The 25,918-nt window shown below is 34.3% G+C and overlaps 2 protein-coding genes across 2 annotated transcripts; both read right to left on the reverse strand.

Moving 5' to 3' along the window:
* Positions 1 to 1,343: 1,343 nt before the first annotated feature.
* LOC131806340 (major facilitator superfamily domain-containing protein 6-A-like) lies at positions 1,344 to 20,366 on the reverse strand. The gene is made up of 6 exons (XM_059130331.1): positions 20,240 to 20,366; positions 19,428 to 19,636; positions 9,679 to 9,817; positions 8,778 to 9,609; positions 4,521 to 4,979; positions 1,344 to 1,435 (listed from the first exon to the last, which is right to left on the reverse strand). The coding sequence occupies exons 2-6, from the start codon at positions 19,489 to 19,491 to the stop codon at positions 1,382 to 1,384; spliced, it is 1,548 nt and encodes a 515-aa protein (XP_058986314.1). The 5' UTR covers positions 19,492 to 19,636; positions 20,240 to 20,366; the 3' UTR covers positions 1,344 to 1,381.
* A 1,911-nt stretch (positions 20,367 to 22,277) lies between these two features.
* On the reverse strand, positions 22,278 to 25,906 carry LOC131806351 (general transcription factor IIE subunit 1-like). Its single transcript, XM_059130369.1, has 4 exons — positions 25,447 to 25,906; positions 23,566 to 24,302; positions 23,017 to 23,501; positions 22,278 to 22,949 (listed from the first exon to the last, which is right to left on the reverse strand). The coding sequence occupies exons 2-4, from the start codon at positions 24,243 to 24,245 to the stop codon at positions 22,753 to 22,755; spliced, it is 1,362 nt and encodes a 453-aa protein (XP_058986352.1). The 5' UTR covers positions 24,246 to 24,302; positions 25,447 to 25,906; the 3' UTR covers positions 22,278 to 22,752.
* Positions 25,907 to 25,918: the final 12 nt, after the last annotated feature.

The raw sequence follows: 25,918 nt of genomic DNA on the forward strand, positions 1-25,918 counted from the left end.
TTAAAAAAAAAATCAAAAAAAAAAAGGTTGGAAATTTTAAAAATATTTTCTTAAAAAATTCACGTTTATTGAAAATTTACAAAAATCCACGTTTGTTGAAAATTTAAAAAATCCACGTTTGTTGAAAATTAAAAAAATCCACGTTTGTTGAAAATTTAAAAATCCACGTTTGTTGAAATTTAAAAAATCCACGTTTGTTGAAAATTTAAAAAATCCACGTTTGTTGAAAATGTAAAAAATCTACGTTTGTTGAAAATTTAAAAAATTCCACGTTTGTTGAAAATTTAAAAAAAATTCACGTTTGTTGAAAATTTAAAAAAATCCACGTTTGTTGAAAATTTAAAAAATCCATGTTTGTTGAAAATTTAAAAAAATCCACGTTTGTTGAAAATTTAAAAAATCCACGTTTGTTAAAAATTTAAAAAAATATTTAAAAAACAATAAAAAATTGTTGAAAATTAAAAACAATAATTTTTTTAAATCTACGCTTGTTAAAAAATATATATTTTTATATATCCAAGTATGCTGAGAATTTTAAAAAATAATTTAAAAAAAACCGCTATCTTTCAAATAAAAAACAATTTAAAAATTATTTTATTTATGTTTTATATTTTCTGCTAATTTTTACATAGCTTTTTTTGTTTTGTTTTATTTTTAATCCAGGCTCCTCCATTTTGGGCTCTGACAAGTAAAATCTACGCTTGTTAAAAGTATATTTTTTAAAATATCCAAGCTCGCTGAAAATTTAAAAAATATATATATTGTTTAAAAAACCGCCATCATTGAAAATAAAAAACACATTTAAAAATTTACTTTTATTTATGTTTTATATATTATTTTATGTTTTTTTATTTTTTTTTATTAATTTTCACGTGTATTTTTTGTTTTATTTTTAATCTAGGCTCCTCCGTTTTGGGCTCTGACAAGTCATTACCATTACTTTCACCCACTCATTAAAATCGCTTACCTCAAAGAGCATGTGTGTGTGACTCAGAGCCGGAGAAGTGTCTTTATGTTTGACATTAAAAGTTTTTTCTTATGTTGTTGTTATTGTTGTTGTTATTGTTGTTTTGTTTTTAGTTTAATGCTTTTCGGTACTTGAGATTCCATTTCATTGTTGCTGCTGGTGCTGCTACTTGCTGGTCCATTTCTATTTTTGTTGTTGATGCTGTCATTGCTCTTTGGTACTTAGCTTGCCATGTCCTTGTTTTACAAGGATTTAGTTTTTCTTTTCATGTTTCTGTTTCTTTGTTTTCCTCTGGCGCGTGGGATTACCAAAGTTCAATAGCGTACGTTATTGTAAACAACAACTGCAGGGGCAAGATGCAGAGAAAAAGGTAATGTGTGGCCATATTCCTTACATTTCCCGCTCTCCTTTTTTCTATTTGTTGACTATTTTTGTTTTTCTGGGGGGAATTATTTTCTCCCTCTCTCTCTGTGTTGGAAAAAGTAGATGAAGTAAATACCCATAAAAATAAAAGTAAAATTATATTGACGGCCCAGACATTTGGACGCCAAACTGTTCCATTTAATATTTTATTTAGTTCAAAGAAAATAAGGAGCAAAAAGATAAAGACCAAGAAGAAGAAGAAAATACAGCCGTTGTTGTGTGCGGCCAGGGATCTCAAAAAGTCAACACACATTACTCACTCTCTCACACATACACACACCCCGATGAGCGACTTAACGGAGTATTGCCATTGCATTCCTTTTGTTGGGGGAGATGAGAGTAGCCTACCGATATCATCAAATGAGACACATAACGGAGTATTCTCATGGGAAGGAAAGAGATGAGAGCAGATAAACAACGTCAACTTACAATGAAGTGGACACAGGCAGACACACTCTCATGCGTGTGTGCGTGTGTGTAACTCTAAATGGGATTATTTAACTTTGTAACCAGACAACATCAAAATAAAACATCAATTCCCTTTTGCACATTCATGACGTGACGTGTCGTGGAGAGAGTTAACAACTTTAACGTTGATGCTGGTATTTCTTTCAAAGTTGGCTTTTTTTGGACATTTTGCTTTCATTTGATGTGGATGACGATGATGGATGTTGTTTTTGAAGTGTTTGAATTTTCTAACAAAGTTTTTCTTCTTCTTTTTTTAGGTGAATATCAAAGAATGGAAATTGAAGGTGGAATAAGAAAATGGGATACAAATGAGAGGAAATAAAGGGCAATGGTGAAGGCATGAACTAAATCATGAATTGAAATCAAATTGAAAGGCAAACAAAAAACTATTAGAAAATCGATTGGGAACAACTCATCGAAGGAAACTAAAGGAACATTTTTTATAGACCGAAGAAGATCTCTCCGACAACATGGATCAAAAAAAAAACAAGAAACAAAAATAAAAATGGACAATTGAAAAAGAAAAAAAAAAACAAAAAACAAAAATAAAAATGGACAATTGAAAAAAAAAAAAAAAAAAAAAAAAAAAAAAAAAAACAAAAATAAAAATGGACAATTGAAAAAAAAAAAAAAAAAAAGACATAAAATAGTATCAGTCGGTTTTGCCGACAGATGTATGTATACCCCCAAATTTGAGAAGATGGATGGATGGATTTGGATGATTGTTTCGCTTTCTTTAAGAGGTTGGTTTCTCAAAATCTCGAACCCTTTATGGGGGAGGTACCAGAAGGAATGGTGCGATCTTTACCATCTTTATAACAGATCTTGTGTTGACGAAAATATTGAGATTTGTCAAGTTTGAATGGAATCGGATGTTAATTTCGTGTTTTATGAGCTCCATGAATATTCAAAAATTTTGACTCTTTGTGGGGGAGGTACCAGAAGGAGTGGACCGATATATCCCATCTTTACACCAGATCTTGGGCTAACCAAAATATCGTCATGTGCCTAATTTGAAGAGCATCGGATGCTTATTTCGAATTTAATGATCGTTTTGGGTTATTCCTAATTTTAACCCTTTGTGGCCGAGGTACCAGAAGGAATGGTCCGATCTCTACCATTTTTAAAACAGATCTTGTGTTGACGGAAATATTGAGATGTGCCAAGTCTGAATGGAATCGGATGTCAATTTCGAGCTTCAAGAATATTCAAAATTTTGAACCTTCGTGGGGGAGGTACCAGAAGGAGTGGACCGATATATCCCATCTTTACACCAGATCTCGGGCTGACCAAAATATCGTGATGTGTCCAATTTGAAAAGAATCGGATGCTTATTTCCGATTTTATGATCGTTTTTGTTATTCAAAATGTTAACCCTTTGTGGGGCAGGTACCAGAAGGATTGGTCTGATCTGTACCATTTTCATAACAGATCTTATGTTGATGAAAATATTGAGATATGTGAAGTCTGAATGGATTCGGAGGTTAATTTCGTGTTTCATGAGCTTGATGAATATTCAAAATTTTGAACCTTTGTGGGGGGAGGTACAAGAAGGACTGGTCCGATCTCTACCATCCTTACAATAGATCTTGTATTGATGGAAATATTGAGGTGTTCCAAGCCTCAATGGAATCTGATGTTAATTTCGTGTTTTAGGAGCTTCATGGATATTCAAAAATGTTGACCCTTTGTGGGGGAGGTACCAGAAGGAGTGGACCGATCTCTACCATCTTTCTAACAGAAATTGTGTTGATGGAAATATTGAGGTGTACCAAGTCTCAATGGAATCGGATGTTAATTTCGCGTTTTAGGAGCTTCATGGATATTAAAAATTTTGACCCTTTGTGGGGGAGGTATCAGAAGGAGTGGACCGATGTATTCTATCTTCTTGGGTTAATAAAAATATTTTGATGTGTGAAATATGAAGAGAACCGGATGCTTATTTTGGATTTTATAATCGTTTCTGTTATTCGAAACTTTGACCCTTTGTGGAGAAGGTACCAGAAGGAATGGTCCGATCACTACCATATTTACAATAGATCTTGTGTTGATAGAAATATTGCGATGTGCCAAGTCTGAATGGAATCGGATGTTAATTTCGTGTTTTATGAGCTACATGGATATTCAAAATTTTGACCCTTTGTGAGGTAGGTACTTGATGGAGTAGAACGATATTGTCCATTTTCGCACCTGCTGTAGCACTGATGGAAATATTTAGATTTGCAAAGTTGGAGAAAAATCGGGGTACCCTTTCTCTTTCTGTGCAGAAAATTATATTCTTTGAAAATTTGGACCTTTTGTGGGAGAGGTACCAGAAGGAGTGGATCGATATTGCCCATCTCCGAACTCGATCTAAGTTTGATAATAATATTACGATGTTCCAAGTTTGTATCAAATCGGATACTCCCATCGAGAGTTATGGTGCGTATCAGTCAGCCAGCCAGACAGACGGACGGACATCCCTAGATCGACTCCAAATTACCTGAAATGGATTTCATCCAAAGAGACCTAGAGTCTAAAACCGTTATTTCGATGAGGCACGTTTTGACCGTATCAAATGTTATATAACCTCTCTAGTCACATGTCTAAGGGTATAAAAATCAAAAGGAACCCCATGGGGCTTCCCCCAAAAATGAAAGCATTTGCAATTCCATCTACTCACCTGCATTGTGGTCTCCGTACCAGGCGGTGCAACAATGCTCGCATACGAAGCCATTGTTGCATAGAATAGGCCAAAGGTCACACCGTTCAGCAGCTCAATGGGCAATACATACCATGGATCCTGCAGCATAGAGTACAATATAAAACGTACACCGAAACCGAATAGCACCATGCTCATGGCATTCACATGACCGATTTTCTTTAAAATCCAACCGGAGAAAAAGAAAAACGGCAATTCTCCACAGAAACATTGAATGGACATAACAAAACCTTGTAGCGTTTTCATGTAGGTGGCATCACAGCCGCCCAACGTTTCCAGGTGTACAAATAAAAAGTTCCAAATGAGGGCGGTACCCAGACCAATGAAGATGCACCATATAAAAAAGATCAAACATCGAATGGAGAGGAACATTTGACCCACATCTTTGAGGATATTGGGCGATAAGTGGGTTTGGGTGTGCTGTAAAGAGAGAGAGATCAGAGATGAAAAAAAAAACATTAAAAATTAGAATTTTTAAACATATTTTTCTCGAAATTATCAAATTTTACGCAATGTGGAAAAGTCTCCACTTTTGGAGACTTTCTAAAATCACTTGAAATGCGGCTGTACGTAAAATTTTTAAACGTATTTTCCTTAAAATTATAAAATTTTATGCAATTTGGAAAAGTCTCCACTTTTGGAGAGTTTCAAAAATCACTTGAAATACTGTTTAAAATGTTTCGGTAGTAAATTACAATGAAAGTAAGCATATTTGCTCAATATTTAAAAGGTCTCCACTTGTGGAGAATTATTACAAATCGCTATTCGGAACTTTAAAGCAAAGTATAACCTTCAAATCAATTTTATTATAGCAAAAAAAAAAATGAAAAATACAATTTTAAATTTAAAATAATACAAAACACTCAAATTTAATATTGCTGTTTTAAAATATTTTCAATTTTTAAAGAATCTCGAAATTTCTATACAACTTTTTTACTTTGGGCTCTAAACTCGATATTTTTATAATTTTTATAAAGAAAAAATTGTTTAATATCATGCAACGAAATACAATTTATGAAAAATTCAATCAAAATAATTAAAATTATGAAATTTTGAAAAGTCTCCACTTTTGGAGACTTTCGAAAATGAATGGAAACATTATGCACAATGGTTGTATTGTCATTGGCAATAAAAACTAGAATATTTAGAGCACTTTTACCAAGTCTACACTTGTGTAGAGTTTTTAAAAGTGAAACTCTGAAGGTTTTTTGACTGTTTAATGATCAAAATATATCTATGAAGTAGTTAAACACATTTCCAAGGAATTTTAAAAAAGTCCCCCAATGTGGAGAGTTTTCAAAATTGCTCGTAATGTGGTTTTGAATAATTTTCCAATAACTGGCAATGAAAATAATTTATGCACAATGATTGTATTATCAATGGCAATAAAAACTAGAATATTTAGAGCACTTTTACCAAGTCTACACTTGTGTAGAGTTTTTAAAAATATAATATTTTTTGGTTTTTTGACTGTTCAATTTTCAAAACATGTCTATAAAGTCGTTAAACACATTTCCAAGAAATTTAAAAAAGTCTCCAAAAGTGGAGACTTTTCAAAATTGCTCGTAATGTGGTTTTGAATAATTTTCTGATAACTGGCAATGAAAATAAATTATGCACAATGGTTGTATTGTCATTGGCAATAAAAACTAGAAAATTTAGAGCATTTTTACATAGTCTACACCTGTGTAGAGTTTTAAAAATAGAAATTTTGATGTTTTTTGACTGTTTATTGTTCAGAATATATCTAGAAAGTAGTTTAACACATTTCCAAGAAATTTAAAAAAGTCTCCAAAAGTGGAGACTTCAAAATTGCTCGTAATGTGGTTTTGAATAATTTTCTGATAACTGGCAATGAAAATAAATTATGCACAATGGTTATATTATCATTGGCAATAATTTTAGAGCATTTTTACCAAGTCTACACTTGTGTAGAGTTTTTAAAAATAGAAATTTTGAAGGTTTTTTGATTGTTTATTGTTCAATATACGTCTATAAAGTAGTTAAACTCATTTCCAAGAAATGTAAAAAAGTCTCCAAAAGTGGAGAGTTTTCAAAATTGGTTGAAAATTTGTTTTGAATAATATTCTGATAACTGGCAATGAAAATAAATAATGCACAATGTTTGTATTGTCATTGGCAATAAAAACTAGAACATTTAGAGCATTTTTACCAAGTCTACACTTTTGTAGAGTTTTTAAAAATAGAAATTTTGAAGGTTTTTTGATTGTTTATTATTCAAAATATGTCTATAAAGTAGTTTAACACATATCCAAGGAATTTAAAAAAGTCTCCAAAAGTGGGGACTTTCAAAATTGCTCGTAATGCTGTTTCGAATAATTTTCTGATAACTGGCAATGAAAATAAATTACCCCTGATCCATATTTTGAACTCTACACTTGTGCAGAGTTCTTAGAAAATGCAAATTTGGCAATAAATACTAGAAATTTTAGAGGATTTTTACCAAGTCTACACCTGTGTAGAGTTTTTAAAAATGGAAACTCTGAAGGTTTTTTGACTGTTTATTGTTCAAAATATGTCTATAAAGTAGTAACACACATTTCCAAGGAATTTAGAAAAGTTTCCAAAAGTGGAGACTTTTCAAAATTGTTCGTAATGGTATTTTGAATAATCTTCTGATAACTGGCAATGAAAATAATTTATGCACAATGGTGGTATTATCATTGGCAATCAACACTAAAAAATTTAGAGCATTTTTACAAAGTCTACACTTTTGTAGAGTTTTTAAAAATAGAAATGTTGAAGGTTTTTTGATTGTTTATTGTTCAAAATATATCTACAAAGTAGTTTAACACATTTTCAAGAAATTTAAATAAGTCACCAAAAGTGGAGACTTTTCAAAATTGCTCGTAATGTGGTTTTGAATAATTTTCAGATAACTGGCAATGAAAATAAATTACGCACAATAATTGCATTATCAATGGCAATAAAAACAAAAATATTTAGAGCGTTTTTACCAAGTCTACACTTGTGTAGAGTTTTTAAAAATTGAAACTCTGAAGGTTTTATGACTGTTTAATGCTCAAAATATGTCTATAAAGTCGTTAAACACATTTCTAAGAAATTTAAAAAAGTCTCCAAAAGTGGAGAGTTTTTAAAATTTGGGTGAAATTTTGTTTTGAATAATTGTCTAACAACTGACAATGAAAATAAATTATGAACAATGATTATATTATCAATAAAGTAGTTAAATACATTCCCAAGAAATTTAAAAAAGTCTCCAAAAGTGGAGGCTTTGCAAAATTACTCGTAATGTGGTTTTGAATAATTTTCTGATAACTGGCAATAAAAATAAATTATGCACAATAGTTGCATTATCATCGGCAATAAATACTAGAAAATTTAGAACATTTTTACCAAGTCTACACTTGTGTAGAGTTCTTAAAAATTGAAATTCTGAAGGTTTTTTGACTGCTTAATGTTCAAAATATGTATATAAAGTATTTTAACAGATTTCCAAGGAATTTAAAAAAAGTCTCCAAAAGTGGAGAGTTTTTAAAATTGGTTGAAAATTTGTTTTGAATAATCTTCTGATAACTAGCAATGAAAATTAGTTATGCACAATGGTTATATTATCATTGGCAATAATTTTAGAGCATTTTTACAAAGTCTACACTTGTGTAGAGTTTTTAGAAATATAATTTTTGAAGATTTTTTGATTGTTTAATGTTCAATATACCTCTATAAAGTAGTTTAACACTTTTCCAAGAAATTTAAAAAAGTCTCCAAAAGTGGAGACTTTTCAAAATTCCTTGGAAATGTTGTTTTGAATAATTTGCTAATAACTGGCAATGAAAATAAAACACCCCTGATCCTTATTTTAAAGTCTACACTTGTGTAGAGTTCTTAGAAAATGCAAATTTGAAGATTTTTTCATTGTTTTGTGCATTACTGTATTATTAATGATACAAATAAAATCAATTCAAGTGAAATTCGAAAATAAAAGTTTCAAAATTTTTTGCCAAATGGTTCAAAATAATCGTGGATTTGTGGGGAAAAATAGAAAGGTTGTCAAAAGGTTTATTGCCAATTTAAAAGAAAATACTCCTGATTGTTCTTTTGAAGTCTCCATATGTGAAGTATTGTGAAATTGACAATTTTTAATATTTGGTTTAAAGAATTTTATATAAGTTCCTAATCCTAAAAAGTTTGATATTCAAAATATCTAATTTTCTCAAAAAAAAAAAAAAAACCTACCTTCAATTTCATTGAGGCCACAACATCCAAACCAATTAGCACGGCTGTCATCCAAAAGACAATGGTGTAATCCTTTTCGACACCATTCGACATCTTATCCACCAAAACCCCCGCCAAAATGGAGAATATACCCCAACCGACCGAACCATAGAGACGTTGTTTGCCATACAAATGGGCCCGTTCACCCAATATGCCAAAACAAATGGCATCACCAATACTGACCACAGCCGCCATACCAATCCATGATATGATCAACATACCAAAGAACCACCAGAATTGATATAAACCCATGGCCGCTGTGGTACTTATCACCGGACTATCGGCTATTTTACTATCCAAATAGGTGTCATTGCAATCCATGGAACAGATGCTGCTGAAATATGGCTTGTCGCTGGGACAATACATCGTTGCATTGTGGCCATTCACTTCGGCATGGATGTGCGGCACACTGAAGAAAACACAACCCTCATTGGAGGTTTCATTTCTTTCCACCAGGAGATTTGTGAATGTGGCACTTATATCTATGTCTGCATTATCATTTGGGGGCGGACACAGTCCGGTAGTGTTCCAGTCTTTGCATATTATATCCCACATAAAGGCCTGGGCGGGACAATTAAGCTTACATGCTAATGCCTTGTCCTGATAGTCTCGCTCGATTTCGTTTAACGTGCACTGATCTTCGGTGCAAAAATGAAAATTCGCCCCACCCGCATGACAATGAAAGGTCACCGAGGGCAGCTGTTGTGGAATGGCGGGCGTGAACATAATGGCAAAGAAGGCAACTGCGGTTAGAATTTCAGCGGCTATAAAAAGGCTGCGATGCCGTTGGTATCTGAAGGGGAAAAAAATTGGAAAATTTGAAATAATTTTCTAAAAAATTGAAATTTTGAAAAATACTTACCGATCTGCTATAAATCCGCATAATGGCTTGGCCAGCATGCCAATTACCGGCAATATAGCATACATGGTCCCCACAACTACATTTGAATAGCCCAATTGTTTGGCCAGGGTGGGCATAAAGGGTACAACCGGTGCAGTGCCTGAAAAGGGGGACGATAATGAAAATTTTAAAATTTAAAACTTAATTTTTTGGAGTTTCAGGATAGGTATTTTTTATTCAAAAACTTTAATATATTTTCAAAATAATAGTAAATTTTTTACATTTTGAAGTGCCACCACTTCCACGGTACAATATCCGAAGATTTTGGTGGCCATTGGCCATTCGCCGGGAATGGGCCAAAATGCCGCAGAGCAACATTCGGGCATAGCGTGTGACAGTTTCATTGGCCGTTTGAAGGCCATAATTCGTGCCAAAGGTGACTAATTCAAATAAATCTAGACTTATTCTAAAAATTGATGCTATTTCCAACATTTTTATACCCTACACCACAAGGTGGTCAGGGTATTATGTCTTTGTGCATTTGTTTGTAACAGGTAAAAGGAAACGAGATAGACTCATAGTTCCTTTTGATGATCTGCATAGAATCACTTTCTGAGTTGATTTATGCATGTCAGTCCGTCTGTCCGTCCGTCTGTCCATGTATTCCGTCTGTGAACAAAATGCAGGTCGCATTTATTATCCGATTGAGATGAAATTTTGCAAACAACATTTGTTTGGCCCAAGGACGAACCCTATTGAAATTGGAGATAATCGGTCAAAATTTAGATATAGCTCCCATATATATCTTCGTCCGATTTGCCTTATATTGTGCACCAAACGTGTAATATCAGCCCGAATAGTATGGAATTTTGCACATACAACCAAATTAGGCCTGAAAATAAGTATGCCAAATTTGATCGAAATCGGTTCAGATATAGCTATAGCTCCCATATATATTGTTCATCCGATTTGCTATTTTTGTCCTCCGCAGCCGTAATATGCACTCTGTAACAACAATATTTGGGGAAATATATCAAATGCAGCTCAGAAATACCTTTGCTAAATTTTATCGAGATCGGTTCAGATTTGGATATAGCTCCCCTATATATAACTTCGTCCGATTTACAATTTATTGTGCACTAAACGTCTAATATTTGTCCAAATGGGATGGAATTTGGCACATACGACCGAATTTAGTCTAGAAGCTAGTATGCCAAATTTGATCGAAATCGGTTCAGATATAGCTATAGCTCCCATACATACTGTTCATCCGATTTGTTTTTTTTTGTCCTCCTCAGCCGTAATATGCACTCCCCGTAACAACGATATTCAGGGAAATATATTTTAAATACAGCTCAGAAATATCTTTGCCAAATTTTATCGAGATCGGTTCAAATTTTTATATAGTTCCCATATATATATTTTTATCCGATTTCAAATTAATTTCGCACCAAATGGGCAATACAAGTCCGAATTTAAAAGATACAAATGCTTCGGCATATTTAGTCCTTTGAATTTTAAATTATAATTATAATCATAGCGTGGTGCATGATTGAATTCTCCCATAAAAACTTTTAATTGTTATGTGGAGCTCTACTAAGTTAGCAAAGGGTATCATAAAATCGGCCCCGCCCGACTTTAGGACTTTCTTTACTGGTTTGCTTTCATTCAATAAAATTTAAAAAAAAAATGTAAAAATTATGGCGTTTGACTCTGTTGCAGTTTTTTTTTTAACCTCACTCTGTAATTGAATTTTCAAAAGTCTGAAATTTTGAAGGCTTCAAGAAAATTTTGAATGTAGAATTGATTTTCATAATTTTCGAATAAAATCTAAGTATGTGGAGAACTATATACTGTGATTATAATATTGAAACATTTTCAAATTATGACTTTATTCAATAATTCTTATCAATTTTGAAATTGAAATGGGCAGGGAAAACCATTTAGGCTCCATAAAAGCCATTAAATTTTTGAAAAATATTCCAATCTCCCAAAATTTATTTATTTGCATTATTTACTTTTTTAAGGTCTTTGAATGCTTTTTTTTTTTTTTTTTTTTTTTTTTTTTTTTTGTTGGTCTCTTGGCGAGCAATCTTATCAGCCACAATCAATTGGTATTGAAAAAAAAAAAGACTTTTCGAAAACCAAAAAGCATGGTTACAAATTCAATTAGTCGCCTATTTCAATCATATTTCTTTAATCTAGATTGACATTCCGACGCTTGTGTGCAATTGGCCAATAGAGGGCTATGTAGGTTTTAATTGATTGAATGGAATGATCATCAACGAAATCAAAAGGAAGAGCATTGCTGTCTGGCTAGGCTATTAATAATAGGTATAATAACAAATGATGGGGCTGGGGAGAGACACAATAAACAAATGTGAGGGTAGAGGAAGGAAGTATTTGAATGCAGAAGTGTGAGGATATTCAACTTTGGACTTAATAGGGAGATGATGGGGAAAAGATGTGTTGTTACGGAGGGCATATTACGGAGGGCATATTACTGAATATGGTTGTTACGGAGGGCATATTACGGCTGCGGAGGACAAAAAGTAACAAATCGGATGAACAGTATGTATGGGAGCTAAGCTATATCTGAACCGATCTTCACCAAATTTGACATACTAGTTTCTAGACTCAATCGTAAGTGCCAAATTTCATCCAATTTGGGCAAATAGTAGAAGTTTGGTGCACAATCAAAGGTAAATCGGACGAAGTTATATATGGGAGCTACATCCAAATCGGAACCGATCTCAAAAAAAAATTTGGCAAATATATTTATGAGCTGTATTTGATATATTTCCCCAAATATTGTTGTTATCGAGTGCATATTACGGCTGCGGAGGACAAAAATAACAAATCGGATGAACAATATATATGGGAGCTATAGCTATATCTGAACCGATTTCGATCAAATTTAACATACTAGTTTCTAGACTCAATTCGGTCGTAAGTGCTAAATTTCAACCAATTTGGGCAAATATTAGACGTTTGGTGCACAATAAAAGGCAAATCGGACGAAGTTATGTATGGGAGCTATATCCAAATCTGAACCGATTTCGATAAAATTTAGCAAATGTATTTCTGAGCTGTATTTGATATATTTCCCCAAATATTGTTGTTACAGAGTGCATATTACGCTGCGGAGGACAAAAAGTAACAAATCGGATGAACAATATAAATGGGAGCTATAGCTATATCTGAACCAATCTTTACCAAATTTGACATACTAGCTTCTAGACTCAATTCGGTGGTCGTAAGTGCCAAATTTCATCCAATTTGGGCAAATATTAGACTTTTGGTGCACAATCAAAGGTAAATCGGACGAAGTTATATATGGGAGCTATATCCAAATCTGAACCGATCTCGATAAAATTTAGCAAATGTTTTCTGAGCTGAGAGCTATAGCTATATCTGAACCGATTTCGATCAAATTTGGCATACTTATTTTTAGGTCCAATCTGAACGTACGTGCAAATTTCCATACTATTCGGACTGATATTACACGTTTTGGTGCACAATAAAAGGCAAATCGGACCAAGATATATATGGGAGCTATATCTAAATTTTGACCGATTATCTCCAATTTCAATAGGGCTCGTCCTTGGGCCAAACGAATGATTTGTGCAAAATTTCATCTGGATAGGACAATAAATGCGAACTGTACTTTGTTTACAAAAATACATGGACAGACGGACGGACATTCATAAATCGACTCAGAATGTGATTCTATGCAGATCATCAAAAGGAACTATGGGTCTATCTCGTTTCCTTTTGCCTGTTACAAACAAATGCACAAAGACCATGATACCCTGACCACCTTATGGTGTAGGGTATAAATATTCGTGATGGAATTCAAGCGTGATAGTGTGATTTCTTTATATTTGGCTGGAAAACCACAGGTGGCTATCGTTAGAGCACTCCAGCATTTAAATGTGAAGAAATCTTTTGTATTTCGTACAAGGAAACAGCAACATCAGGAATGATTCGAAAAGTAAAGAAGCGACTTGATCGAAACCCCCATCGCCGTGGACGATGGTTGAAATGGCTCCTGAGCTGAACATATCGCAATATTCCATTCGTAAATATTGAAAAATGAGCTCGGGATAAAGCCATTAAAATTCCAAAAAGTGCAAGAACTTATACCGCAACAGAAAGAAAATAGACTCAAAAGAGCTCAAGAGTTGCTTCGCTTGGCCGAAAGTGATGAACTGCCAAATTTGGTGGTCTCCGATGAGATAACATTCATTGTCCAGCCATTTGTAAACAAACAAAATGATCGTGTTTACTTGCCATAGAGGTCAGCTGAAAATGTGCAGCTTTAATTGGCCACCAGAACTCAAGCGCCGGTCATGGTTGTTGTTGTTGTAGCAGTAGTACATGTGAGTGTTTGCGTTTTGCTAATCTGGTTCCAGCTTCAGGTTTAAAAATTCGGCTACTTTGATGAGCTGTTACCAGAGATCTTCTGAAGTGAGTTGGGTAGGCTTGGCTGTGCAATTAAAGAGATGCAGCGTATTGTGCGGACCTGTATCACACGCCGGGCAGGCGTCACGCACATCTTCATCAATTCGTGCCCAATACGAATTGAGACGACTACACCATCCTGAACGTAATTGTGCCAAGACTACCCTGGTTTTTTTCTAGGCAGTTGCTGTTCTTCCGCTGCAAAGGATGGGGCCGGCCATGGTGATGGTGTGGGCCGCAATAACAGCCGATGCTAGCTCTCCGCTCGTATTAATCGACCATGGCATCGGAATAAATGCCGAATATTATCGCGAAAATATTCTGGAGGGTGTATTAAAGCCTTGACCACGCCAACATTTTGGCCGCAGCAGACCTTGGACATTCCAACAGGATCCAGCATCGCATCGCACTCAGCACGCGCCACCCAAGAATGTGGTTACAAAATGAGGTTCCTCCTCGCCGCATTTCCAGCGCACAATGGCCACCAACCAAAATCTCCGGATACCAATCCCCGTTGGACTATTGCGTCTGGAGTATTTTGCAAGGAAAGTAAGGTTGGCACAAAAAAATATACCAAAGTGACGATCACTTCAAGCAAGCGCTTCGCCGGGAATTGGACAAAAATACCGCAGAGCAACATTCGGACACAGCGTGTGACGGTTTCATTGGCAGTTTGAAGGCCATAATTCGTGCCAAAGTTGACCAATTCGAACAAATCTAAACTTATTCTATTTCCGACATGTTTTGCTTTGCTTTGAAAAAAATGTAAATATTATGGCTTTTGACTTTGTTGCAGTTTTTTTTTATCTCAACCTATGAATGCCTTGCTTCTTGTGAGTAAGGGGCTCCAATCTGTCCCCTTTGCTTATCTTCTCATGTTGCTTATCATTCCGTCTATTAAACATTCTTTTCTTTCCAAAAAAGAAAAAAAAAACAGTTTTGAAATGAAAAAAATGATGACCAAATATTTGTCTATTTGTTCCCCCTGGTTTTTGGTGGAATATCCTAATTGTTTGTGTGTGTGTGTTTTTTTAAATGCATATTTAATTAATGACTTGTGATGACTGGGACAGCTCAAAAAAACTCACTGTTTTTCCATAACAAGCTCTTATCAAAATTTACCGCCCACACACTCAGTTAAAAACATTTATCTGCATATACACACAGATCATACACACACGCGCATACACACGAATGGCTTATTTTTATTAGCATAGTTACTGTTATTGCATTTCTTGTATAGCCTCTAGTGACTATTGTTTAAATTTAATCAAGATAAGCTACATATATTGGACATAAAGAATAATAAACTAACTCGCTCACATGTCTAAATACAGGGAGTTGAGTAAATAAGAATTTCGAAGTAGGCAATAGCTTAGCTGATAATACGAAAAAGCACAGAAAAAAAAATGGAATGGATTCGTATGACAAAAATGTCTATGGCTAAGGGTAATTTGAGGCCCAAGTTTAGGGCGAAAAGTTGGGAAAAACAATATTGCAACAAAAATTAAAAAAAAATAAATAAATAATAAAAAAAAGCAATTAAAACCGCAACACAATCGTTTGGGCATTTGGAGGAAAAAAATCGCAAAAATCACGTAGCAAAAAATGCTTTAAATTGCAATTAAATCAGCTTTTTATACCCCCAGCCATTTAAATAGATAGGGTATTTATCATTTGATACGGCCAAAAAGGTGGCTCATCGAAATAACGGTTTAAGACCATAGGTCTCTTTGGACCAAACGTTTGGAGTCGATCTAGTGATATCCATCTTTCTGGCTGGCTGGTGCGCACAATAACTGTCCGATTTGATTCAAACTTGGTACATCGTAATATTATTATCAAACTTAGATCGAGTTCGGAGATGGGAAATATCGGTCCACTCCTTCTGGTAACTTCCGCCACAAAATGTTAACATTTTCAAAGAAAATAAATTACTGCACAGAAAGAGAAAGGATAATCCGATTTTGTTTCAACTCTGCATATCCTAATATTTCCATCAGAGCTACAGCAGGTGCGAAAATGGACAATATCGGTTCACTCCAACAAGTATCTCCCCCACAAAGGGTCATAATTTGGAATAATTATTACTCTTATAAAATGTGATGTAAGAGTCCGATAGTCTTCAAATTACATACATCACAATATTTTTATTAAGCCAAGGTCTGGTGTGAAAATGGAATATATCGGTCCACTCCTTCTGGTACCTCCCTCACAAAGGGTTAAAATTTTGAATATCCATAAAGCCCATAAAACGCGAAATTAACATCTGATTCCATTCAGAATTGGCACATCACAATATTTTCATCAACACAAGATTTTTTATAAAAATTGTAGAGATCGGCCAATTCCTTCTGCTACCTCCCCCACAAAGGGTTAAAATTTTAAATAACCAAAACGATAATAAAATCCGAAATAAGCAACCGCTTCTCTTCAAACTACACACATCACAATATTTTTATTAACCCAAGACCTGTTATGAAGATGGTAGAGATCGGGCCATTCCTTCTGGTACCTCCCCCACAAAGGGTTAAAATTTTGAATATCCACGAAGCTCAAAAAACACGAAACTAACATCCGATTCTATTCATACTTGGCATATCGCAATATTTCTATCAAAACAAGATCTGATATAAAGGTAGTAGGGATCGCACCATTCCTTCTGGTACCTCCCCGCATAGCTTTAAAGATTTTGAAGAACAAAAGGCTCAAGGAGAGCGAATAAATGCATCCAAATCCATCTCCTTAAATTTCCCACACACAAACATTTTTGCTAACAAAAGATCAGTTGTGAAGATGATATACATCTGCCAACCCCTTGTGGTACCTCACCCAAAAAGGGTCACAATTTCCAATATTTATATTTGTCATAACTTGAGAAACAATTCGTCGGTTCTTAACAACTTGCTTTATCTAAATATTTCTCCTAATCAGAAATCTGATATGATATGTAATTTATCGGAATTTATGATTTCCCATTTGATTAGATGAAGTATGAAAATGGAATACTTCGGTCCGCTATATCTGTTAAATTACACATGTTTCCACATTTTCCAAAAATTTGCAAATGGCTCATATGAAGAACATGGAGTAGCCGATATAGTCCAAATCTGTCAACTTGTAATATCTATATCAGTCTTAGGTCAGATACGAGTTTGTCAATATTGGTCAACTGCTTCGGAACATCCGCCATAAAGAATCAAGAGTTTGAATAATCATAAGTCAAGGCTGGGGATATACATTCATCTGTCGACAAAACCGACAGATACTATTTACTTAGTTTTTTCTTTAACATTGCATTTGGGATATTGTTGATCGGATGACAAATTATCCTTCAGAAAATGTCACAAGGGTTGATTTTTTTCTGCAATAGAATATTCTTCTGTGATGAATTTATTTAATATTTCTGCAGGACAGATCATCCGGTTTTTAATTCTTCTTTGGAAAAGAAACTGCGGGAATATATTATTTCTTAAGGAGAGATAATCGGGTACGATTTTCTTTAAAAAGATTTCATGCAGAATAAGTTTTCTTCGTACGACGAAATACATTCCGGGATTAATTTCGTTAGAAAGATTCATCTGGGAATGAGTTTTATTTTTTTTTATTTATTTATTCAAGATTTCGTAACACAGAAGCCTTTTTAGGCCAAAAATAGCATTACAATGTAATATTACCAAATAGAAAAAATCTTAATTATACAAATACAAATATTTATTTTATCACACATTACTATAAAATACTTTATCTTACTCTACGGATGATTTTTTCTTTGATTTTTCTTTGATGCGATTTTCTTTAGAAAGGTTCATCCCCAATGATAAAACATCCGAATGATCTTTTCTCAGTGAAAAGACGCAAATAAGTGTTTTGTGCTCAAGGAGAAGTCGTTTTAAATGAGTTCTGGTGTATCAAGGAAGGATATATTCGGGATTTTTTCTGTAACATTCGATGAGTTTTCTACACAAAGACACTTGAAAGAAGTCCTGGATCATATATGATAAACTCTATCATGGAAAAATCCAATTTAGATTAGTTTCGTTCTGCCAAATGTAATTTCAGATGATTTTTTGGTTCTCTTTAATGGCTTATTTAATAGTCGTTTCAGAACGAATCTGAAAAAAGATTATCATTGAGTTTTTATGCTCTAAGTTTGTAAATTATAATACTTGTCTTATATTTCCCAATTAAGTCCTGATACAGACTAGGCGACTAGGGCTAAAGTATGTTTTGGAACACCTGATTCATATCAAAAATGAAATGTAACTTAAAACCGCCAAGGCTAGAAGTTACCTTTGGCCTTCCCACTTCAATTTTCCTCTATTCATTAGCTATTTGTTTTTAATTTTTATCATTTTCTATACGTTCTACTCTTGAATTGATTAAATGAGACAGCTGATCGATGTTTTGGCTGATCATATTGGGATGTTGCAATTTTTTGCAGAATACTTGATTGATAAATCATTTTATAAGGATAAATCCTTATATTTGTTAAATCCTTTCATAGATAAATCCATTTCTGACAATTTTTACTCAATATGCAATTGCCATGGAGCCTTTGCAATCTTAGATTATTTTTCTTTGCCAAAAATAATTATAGAAATTTTTTTTGATAAGGAGAAGGTCCTTTCCGATTAACTTGTCTATAAAATGCCATCCAGAACGAATCTGAAATAAAATCCAGTATTATTGAGTATTATACACTCAAAGGTTAAAAAATTATCTTGTCTTTGAATTTCCCAATAAGTAAATGTTTTACAATACCTAGATGTTACTTTTGGCCTTCTCATTTCCATTTATTTCTTATTTTCTCCTTTTTTTTAACTTTTATCATTTTCTATTAGTTTGCCTTATAATTGCCAAGATTCTATTGAATTGACTAAATGATTGACAGCTGATCGATCTTTTGGCGGCAAAATATGCAATATGCGACTGTCACGCATTCCTATTTCTCTGCCCCTTTTGTGTTTGGTTATGTTTATTCTCTCTCTCTCTCGCTCTCTTTCAAACACTCATCTAATTAGAATGAATTCCCTGACTTGTCTCAGTGTATTTTAGTATGGAAGTGATTAGACTTTGCACGACAAAAGTAAATAAGCAAAAAGTTATAAAAAATGTACAACAGTAATAATAATAACAATTATTAAAAGAAAAACTAACTAAAAAACATCACATACGTGTATGGACATTAATGAGGCTAATGATGCTGGTTAAAATGTGTCAAATGTTTATGGTTGTTTGTGTTGTGGCACAAATATACAAATACCCTCTTGCCCCTCCCATACGATTCTTTCGGAGTTACTTACCAGCATTAAAGAAAAAATAATGCGCCTTCATGGGCAGTAAATCTTTGTCAACTTTTGGTCTCATTTTGATGCAGTAGCAGCGGCGGCGACCGGCGTAATTTAATGTTAATAATGATTATTATTTCTACTGCTGTTGTAATTATTCTCTGGTGGGTTGCTAATAGACCACCCTTCTTTGATTAGGCAAACACTGAATTGTAAAATGGCCCCTTCAATAGTTGAAATTAAGTTAAATCACAAAAGGAAATGTTAGAGTTTCGTGTTTTTTGTTGTTGTTCAGTTGTGGGGTGTAAATATTGACATACACAGCCTAATTATATACTAAACAAACGATAAGTCGCGACACAATGAATTATGGATGACATTTACACTCCAGTAACAACAACAAAAGACTATGGGCTTCCACATATATTGACAATTTCTGGCTTTGGTCGGGTCAGTGGCTATGGGTCAATGCATAACAAAATGTTGCTTCTCAAGTGTCAATTGAAGTGAGTGCAAATACTTTTTTACACAATAACAACACCAAACAACAATAAAAGTATCTGCTTATTTAATTAACCAAACATTTTTAATATATATTTCCCATTTAATTGATCATTAAAGACTTTTTAACCAGTTTTCTTAAACAATTTATTAACTCTTCACTTTATTTTTTTCCACACACACACCATACTCCGTCTTCATTCATTCATGCACACTCTTATTTCCTCTCACACATTCTCTCTCTCTCTCGTTCACTCGGCCAACACATTTGTCATGCTGATTTACTTTTTTTTTGTTTTTCACCAATGAATTATTAAAAGTAATACACTTTGTCTTGACCAAGCACATGGATTTAAAGCTTACGCCAAGATTTTTTTGCTCGCGTATTGCGTGTCTAGCGCATCTTTTGATATTCTGCGGGAAATTTATTTCGTATGGTTGACGAATAAATAAACACTAGCAGAAAAAAACGAAGGAAAACAATTTGACGGCTGCTAGTAAGGGTTGCCATATTGTCATTGAAAAACGTATGCTTAGCAACATTGATGGAGGGAAACAATGTTTCCAACGTCAAATGTGCTGGGAATTTTAAATTAGTCATGCAAGCTTTTGATTTATTATTTTAACAGATGTCGCTCTGTAAGGAGGGGAAAACACTAATGGTAATTGTTATGGAATTTCCTGGGTAGACAGAAAAGTTCATTCGAGAGTTTTTTTCCATATAGAAATGTTAATCAGAGATAAAAATAGTTCATTGATAAAGTTTTTTAAAGAAAAAAATCATCATTTCCTTAGAAAATTTCATAAGAAAAAATGGTTCTCGTTAAATCTTTTCTGAATCTGAGATGTTTTTTTCTTCACAGAATTGCATCGGAATGAATTTTTCTTTAGAAAAGTTCATAGGGGATTAATTTTTCTTAAGAAAACTCATTGGGGATGAATTTTTCTTTAGAAAAGTTCATCGGGGATGAATTTTTCTTTAGAAAAGTTCATCGGGGATGAATTTTTCTTTAGAAAAGTTCATCGGGGATGAATTTTTCTTTAGAAAAGTTCATCGGGATGAATTTTTCTTTAGAAAAGTTAATCGGGGATGAATTTTTCTTTAGAAAAGTTCATCGGGGATGAATTTTTCTTTAGAAAAGTTCATCGGGGATGAATTTTTCTTTAGAAAGGTTCATCGGGGATGAATTTTTCTTTAGAAAAGTTCATCCGGGATGAATTTTTCTTTAGAAAAGTTCATCCGGGATGAATTTTTCTTTAGAAAATTTCATCGGGGATGAATTTTTCTTTAGAAAAGTTCATCGGGGATGAGTTTTTCTTTAGAAAAGTTCATCGGGGATGAATTTTTTTTTTAGAATGTTCATCCGGGATGAATTTTTCTTTAGAAAAGTTCATCGGGGATGAATTTTTCTTTAGAAAAGTTCATCCGGGATGAATTTTTTTTTAGAAAATTTCAACCGGGATGAATTTTTCTTTAGAAAAGTTCATCCGGGATGAATTTTTCTTTAGAAAAGTTCATCCGGGATGAATTTTTCTTTAGAAAAGTTCATCCGGGATGAATTTTTCTTTAGAAAAGTTCATCCGGGATGAATTTTTCTTTAGAAAAGTTCATCCGGGATGAATTTTTCTTTAGAAAAGTTCATCCGGGATGAATTTTTCTTTAGAAAAGTTCATCCGGGATGAATTTTTCTTTAGAAATGTTCATCCGGGATGAATTTTTCTTTAGAAAATTTCATCCGGGATAAATTTTTCTTTAGAAAAGTTCATCCGGGATGAATTTTTCTTTAGAAAAGTTCATGGCGGATGAATTTTCCTTTAGAAAAGTTCATCGGGGATGAATTTTTCTTTAGAAAAGTTCATCGGGGATGAATTTTTCTTTAGAAAAGTTCATCGGGGATGATTTTTTCTTTAGAAAAGTTCTTAGGGGATGAATTTTTCTTTAGAAAATTTCATCGGGGATGAATTTTTCTTTAGAAAATTTCATCGGGGATGAATTTTCTTTAGAAAATTTCATCGGGGATGAATTTTTCTTTAGAAAATTTCATCGGGGATGAATTTTTCTTTAGAAAATTTCATCGGGGATGAATTTTTCTTTAGCGAAGTTCATCGGGGATGAATTTTTCTTTAGAAAAGTTCATCGGGGATGAATTTTTCTTTAGAAAAGTTCATCGGGGATGAATTTTTCTTTAGAAAAGTTCATCGGGGATGAATTTTTCTTTAGAAAAGTTCATCGGGGATGAATTTTTCTTTAGAAAAGTTCATCGGGGATGAATTTTTCTTTAGAAAAGTTCATCGGGGATGAATTTTTCTTTAAAAAAGTTCATCGGGGATGAATTTCTTTTTCTTCAGAAGTAAAAAAGTGTGTTTTTTTAATTTTCAAGTTTTTTTATTGTTTTGTTGATTCTTTGTTTTACTTCTTCTTCTTCTTTTAAATATATTTTCTCGTTCAAAGCATTCTTCTCCGTCTGTCTCTCTCTTCCATTCTCTTAAATATTATTTTATATAAACATTTAACGAAAATTATTTATTTAATTAAAAAAAATAAGATGAGCAAAATTGTGAAAATATTTGGGCGATGGAGGAGGTGGAGGGTCAGGCTTTTAAATTGGAGAAAATTAAAACACTATTGGCTTGTATAAAGAATTAACTAAAAAATATATAATGAAAAAAAATTAATAATAATAATAGTAATAATTAATATAATTATAGTAATAGTTGTTGTTGTAGTTGTTTGTTGAAAAAAGAACATCGAGTTGTGGGTTTGTAAAAAAAATAATGATTGGGGGTTTGAGGAGGAGGAGGTTGGTAGGGGGTGGGGGAGGGGAACGGGAGTTGTTTTTCAATCATATATATGACTATAATGTTGCTGATATATGTGTATATAGTTCTCCTTCTCCTGCTGAGACATTTGGCCAATTAGCACATCATTGATTTGATCAATGGGATGAGGACGGCCGGCCACCAAAACGGAAGGAACATCATCCTCTTCTTCTTCAGATTCGGAATTAATAAAGTTATTGTAATCATCGTTATTGGCTGCAGAAACGACAAAAATAAATTAAATAAAGAAAATTGAAAAGAGTTTCCTCGAATGACTACTCACGAATTTTGGTATTTTCTATGTCATTTTCATCATCACTCGAATCACTGGAATTGGCATTGGAAGTACCGAAACGTAGACCCTTGCTATTGTTTTTCTTTTGTTCAGGTTGTTTTTCATATTGCAACAGGACAGCCATGATGTCTTCCTGTTCCTTTTTGCGATTGTTGTTGAACGTACTGTTTGTGGTGCTGGTGGTGGAGGTGTTGCCTCCGGTGGCTGAAGACCACGCCGACAGGCCGGGTTGTTGGGAATTTTGTGCTGCTTCATTGAGTATGGCATCTGTATTGTCGGTATTATCCTCGGTGATGACCGTACTCTCCGTCATCCAAATGGGGCGGGCCTTACGTTCGGCCACGGTATCGGGTACATCATCACCACCAATGTTAATGTCCACCCGGGTTTCTTCCACAGCAAAACCTTGGTTTCGCGTGGCCTCTCCAGACCATTGTTGGCCCTCGCCACGCACCGCCGAGGGTTTGTTAATCCTACAAAGAGGCAAAAAGGAAATTCATACATTTTTTCACAAAATAACCTTCCTCCACCACTTACCCTCTTATCGTATCAATATCCACCGGCTCGGGTTCCAAAATCTCCGGTGCCAATTTAATGCCCTCCACCTCCCTCAGCAGATCATACAATGGCTGTAACTGTTCATTGAATCTGGCCAACATCAGGCGCGAATCTTTGGTCGGCATGGCCGAGGTATCCTCCTCCACCGTACACCCACAATATGTACAACGAAATTCCTGAGTATTGAAGTCAAACAGCTGATCGGCCTCCAAATCCGTAAAGGTCTTATTACAATTCGTACACTTGAAACTCGCCCGACTTGTGGCGTCCCGCTCCTCCGTCTCCATGCGCTTGCGCATCAGATCCAACTTATATTTGACTACATTTACAAAGGTTTTATAATTTATAAAATAATAATTGACTTTTTGAGCCTTGCCATCCGGACCCGTTTCCATTTTGAGACGGATCTGAATGAATTTATCGCTGCGCAGGGTGGTGATGCGGGCCCGCATTTGTTTCTTTTCGAAACGTAACAGTTCGGCAATGTCATCCTCTTTCATGCAGGGATTCCGGACCAACATGTCGATGATGAGGGCATCCTCAATGGTGTAGAAGCCCCGGACAACCAGGCGGGCTAACTGTTTTAGACTACTAGGCACTTCGGTAACATAACGGATTTCTGTATTGGATGTGGCAGCAGCAGCAGGAGCTGAAGACATGGCAGAGGAAGTAGAGATGTGAAAGGAAGGATATTTGAGGCGATACGAAGATGGGAGCTGGAAAGAGAAATACGGATTATTACATTAAGAATTTTGGAAAATCTAAATTCAATCAAACATCTAAATTCATCTGAAATGATTTTTTTTCTTTAGAAAAGTTCATCCGGGACGAATTTTTCCATAGAAATGTTCAACCGGGATGAATTTTTCTTTAGAAAAGTTCATCCGCGATGAATTTTTCTTTAGAAAAGTTCATGGGGGATGAATTTTTCTTTAGAAAAGTTCATCGGGGATGAATTTTTCTTTAGAAAAGTTCATCGGGGATGAATTTTTCTTTAGAAAAGTTCATCGGGGATGAATTTTTCTTTAGAAAAGTTCATCGGGGATGAATTTTTCTTTAGAAAAGTTCATCGGGGATGAATTTTCTTTAGAAAAGTTCATCGGGGATGAATTTTTCTTTAGAAAAGTTCATCGGGGATGAATTTTTCTTTAGAAAAGTTCATCGGGGATGAATTTTTCTTTAGAAAAGTTCATCGGGGATGAATTTTTCTTTAGAAAAGTTCATCGGGGATGAATTTTTCTTTAGAAAAGTTCATCGGGGATGAATTTTTCTTTAGAAAAGTTCATCGGGGATGAATATATCTTTAGAATAGTTCATCCGCGATGAATTTTTCTTTAGAAAAGTTCATCCTCGATGAATTTTTCTTTAGAAAAGTTCGTCCGCGATGAATTTTTCTTTAGAAAAGTTCCGATGAATTTTCTTTAGAAAAGTTCATCCGCGATGAATTTTTCTAAAGAAAAATTCATCCGGGATGAATTTTTTATAAAAAGTTTATACGAGATGAATTTTTCTTTTTTAAAACGAATTACTTTTTCGCTTTAAGTAGTTTTGATTATATTTGCCCGTTTCCCACCAGCAACCACAAATTTTGCTTAGCGCCATCTGTTGTTATTCAAAATCAAAAGCTTTCATTGGCCCGAAAACACAATTTGACATGTTGCCGCGCATCCATTTGTTTCGCAACATAACCACATTCCCACACACATCTGGCAACAACACTTGTTTCGCTCTCCCTCTCCGGCGCCGTTTTTGTAGTTGTTGGTTTCTTTCAGGTTGCTGTGTTCTACTCTCTCTCTCAACATTTTGCATTGTCAAGTTTTGACATTTTTCCATTAGTCGTTTATTTTGTGTCATTCTTACCTCTTGTTGTTTCTGTATCTGTGCTGCTGCTGGGGTATCGTCGTCGCTTTCGTTGGTGTGTGATTAGAGTAGGAAATTTTTTTTATAATTTTTGAAAACACTTTTTCACCGCTGTTAACAATGAAAAACGTCAACTTTCATATCGCTCAGCATAATGTCGGCTTGGCGAAGATGTGTGTATAGTTTTCGAGGAGTTTAATTGCCTTATTCTTAGACAATTATTAGTTTTTTGAGGAGACTATAAAAATGCCCGACCGCAAAATATCTGCGTAAGGCGAGACAGGGTATTTCATGTGGTGTGTGTGCATGGAAATTGCAGTTTGTGAGAAAACATATGTTCTCAATTGTTGATGTTTCGTGGGCACCCTGTTCAGAGACAGGGTTGCTTGATGCTACAATTGGGTGTTGCTTGAATGATGACGTGTGACAAAATGAATGTGCTTTTGAGGGATTTTTTTTGGGAAATGTATTT

Source organism: Musca domestica, unplaced genomic scaffold (assembly GCF_030504385.1).
Source record: "Musca domestica strain aabys unplaced genomic scaffold, Musca_domestica.polishedcontigs.V.1.1 73, whole genome shotgun sequence".
Taxonomy (NCBI): domain Eukaryota; kingdom Metazoa; phylum Arthropoda; class Insecta; order Diptera; family Muscidae; genus Musca; species Musca domestica.

What these genes read in the sequence shown, in the direction of transcription:
- LOC131806340 (XM_059130331.1), bottom strand. Translation starts at nt 19,491, where the DNA reads ATGAGACCAAAAGTTGACAAAGATTTACTGCCCATGAAGGCGCATTAT. An exon ending in TGGCCTCAATGAAATTGAAG is followed by an intron (nt 4,980 to 8,777) that starts GTAGGTTTTTTT and finishes CTCTCTTTACAG; the next exon opens with CACACCCAAACCCACTTATC. An exon ending in GTACGGAGACCACAATGCAG is followed by an intron (nt 1,436 to 4,520) that starts GTGAGTAGATGG and finishes TTTCCAACACAG; the next exon opens with AGAGAGAGGGAGAAAATAAT.
- LOC131806351 (XM_059130369.1), bottom strand. Translation starts at nt 24,245, where the DNA reads ATGTCTTCAGCTCCTGCTGCTGCTGCCACATCCAATACAGAAATCCGT. An exon ending in GATATTGATACGATAAGAGG is followed by an intron (nt 23,502 to 23,565) that starts GTAAGTGGTGGA and finishes GCCTCTTTGTAG; the next exon opens with GATTAACAAACCCTCGGCGG. An exon ending in CATAGAAAATACCAAAATTC is followed by an intron (nt 22,950 to 23,016) that starts GTGAGTAGTCAT and finishes TCGTTTCTGCAG; the next exon opens with CCAATAACGATGATTACAAT.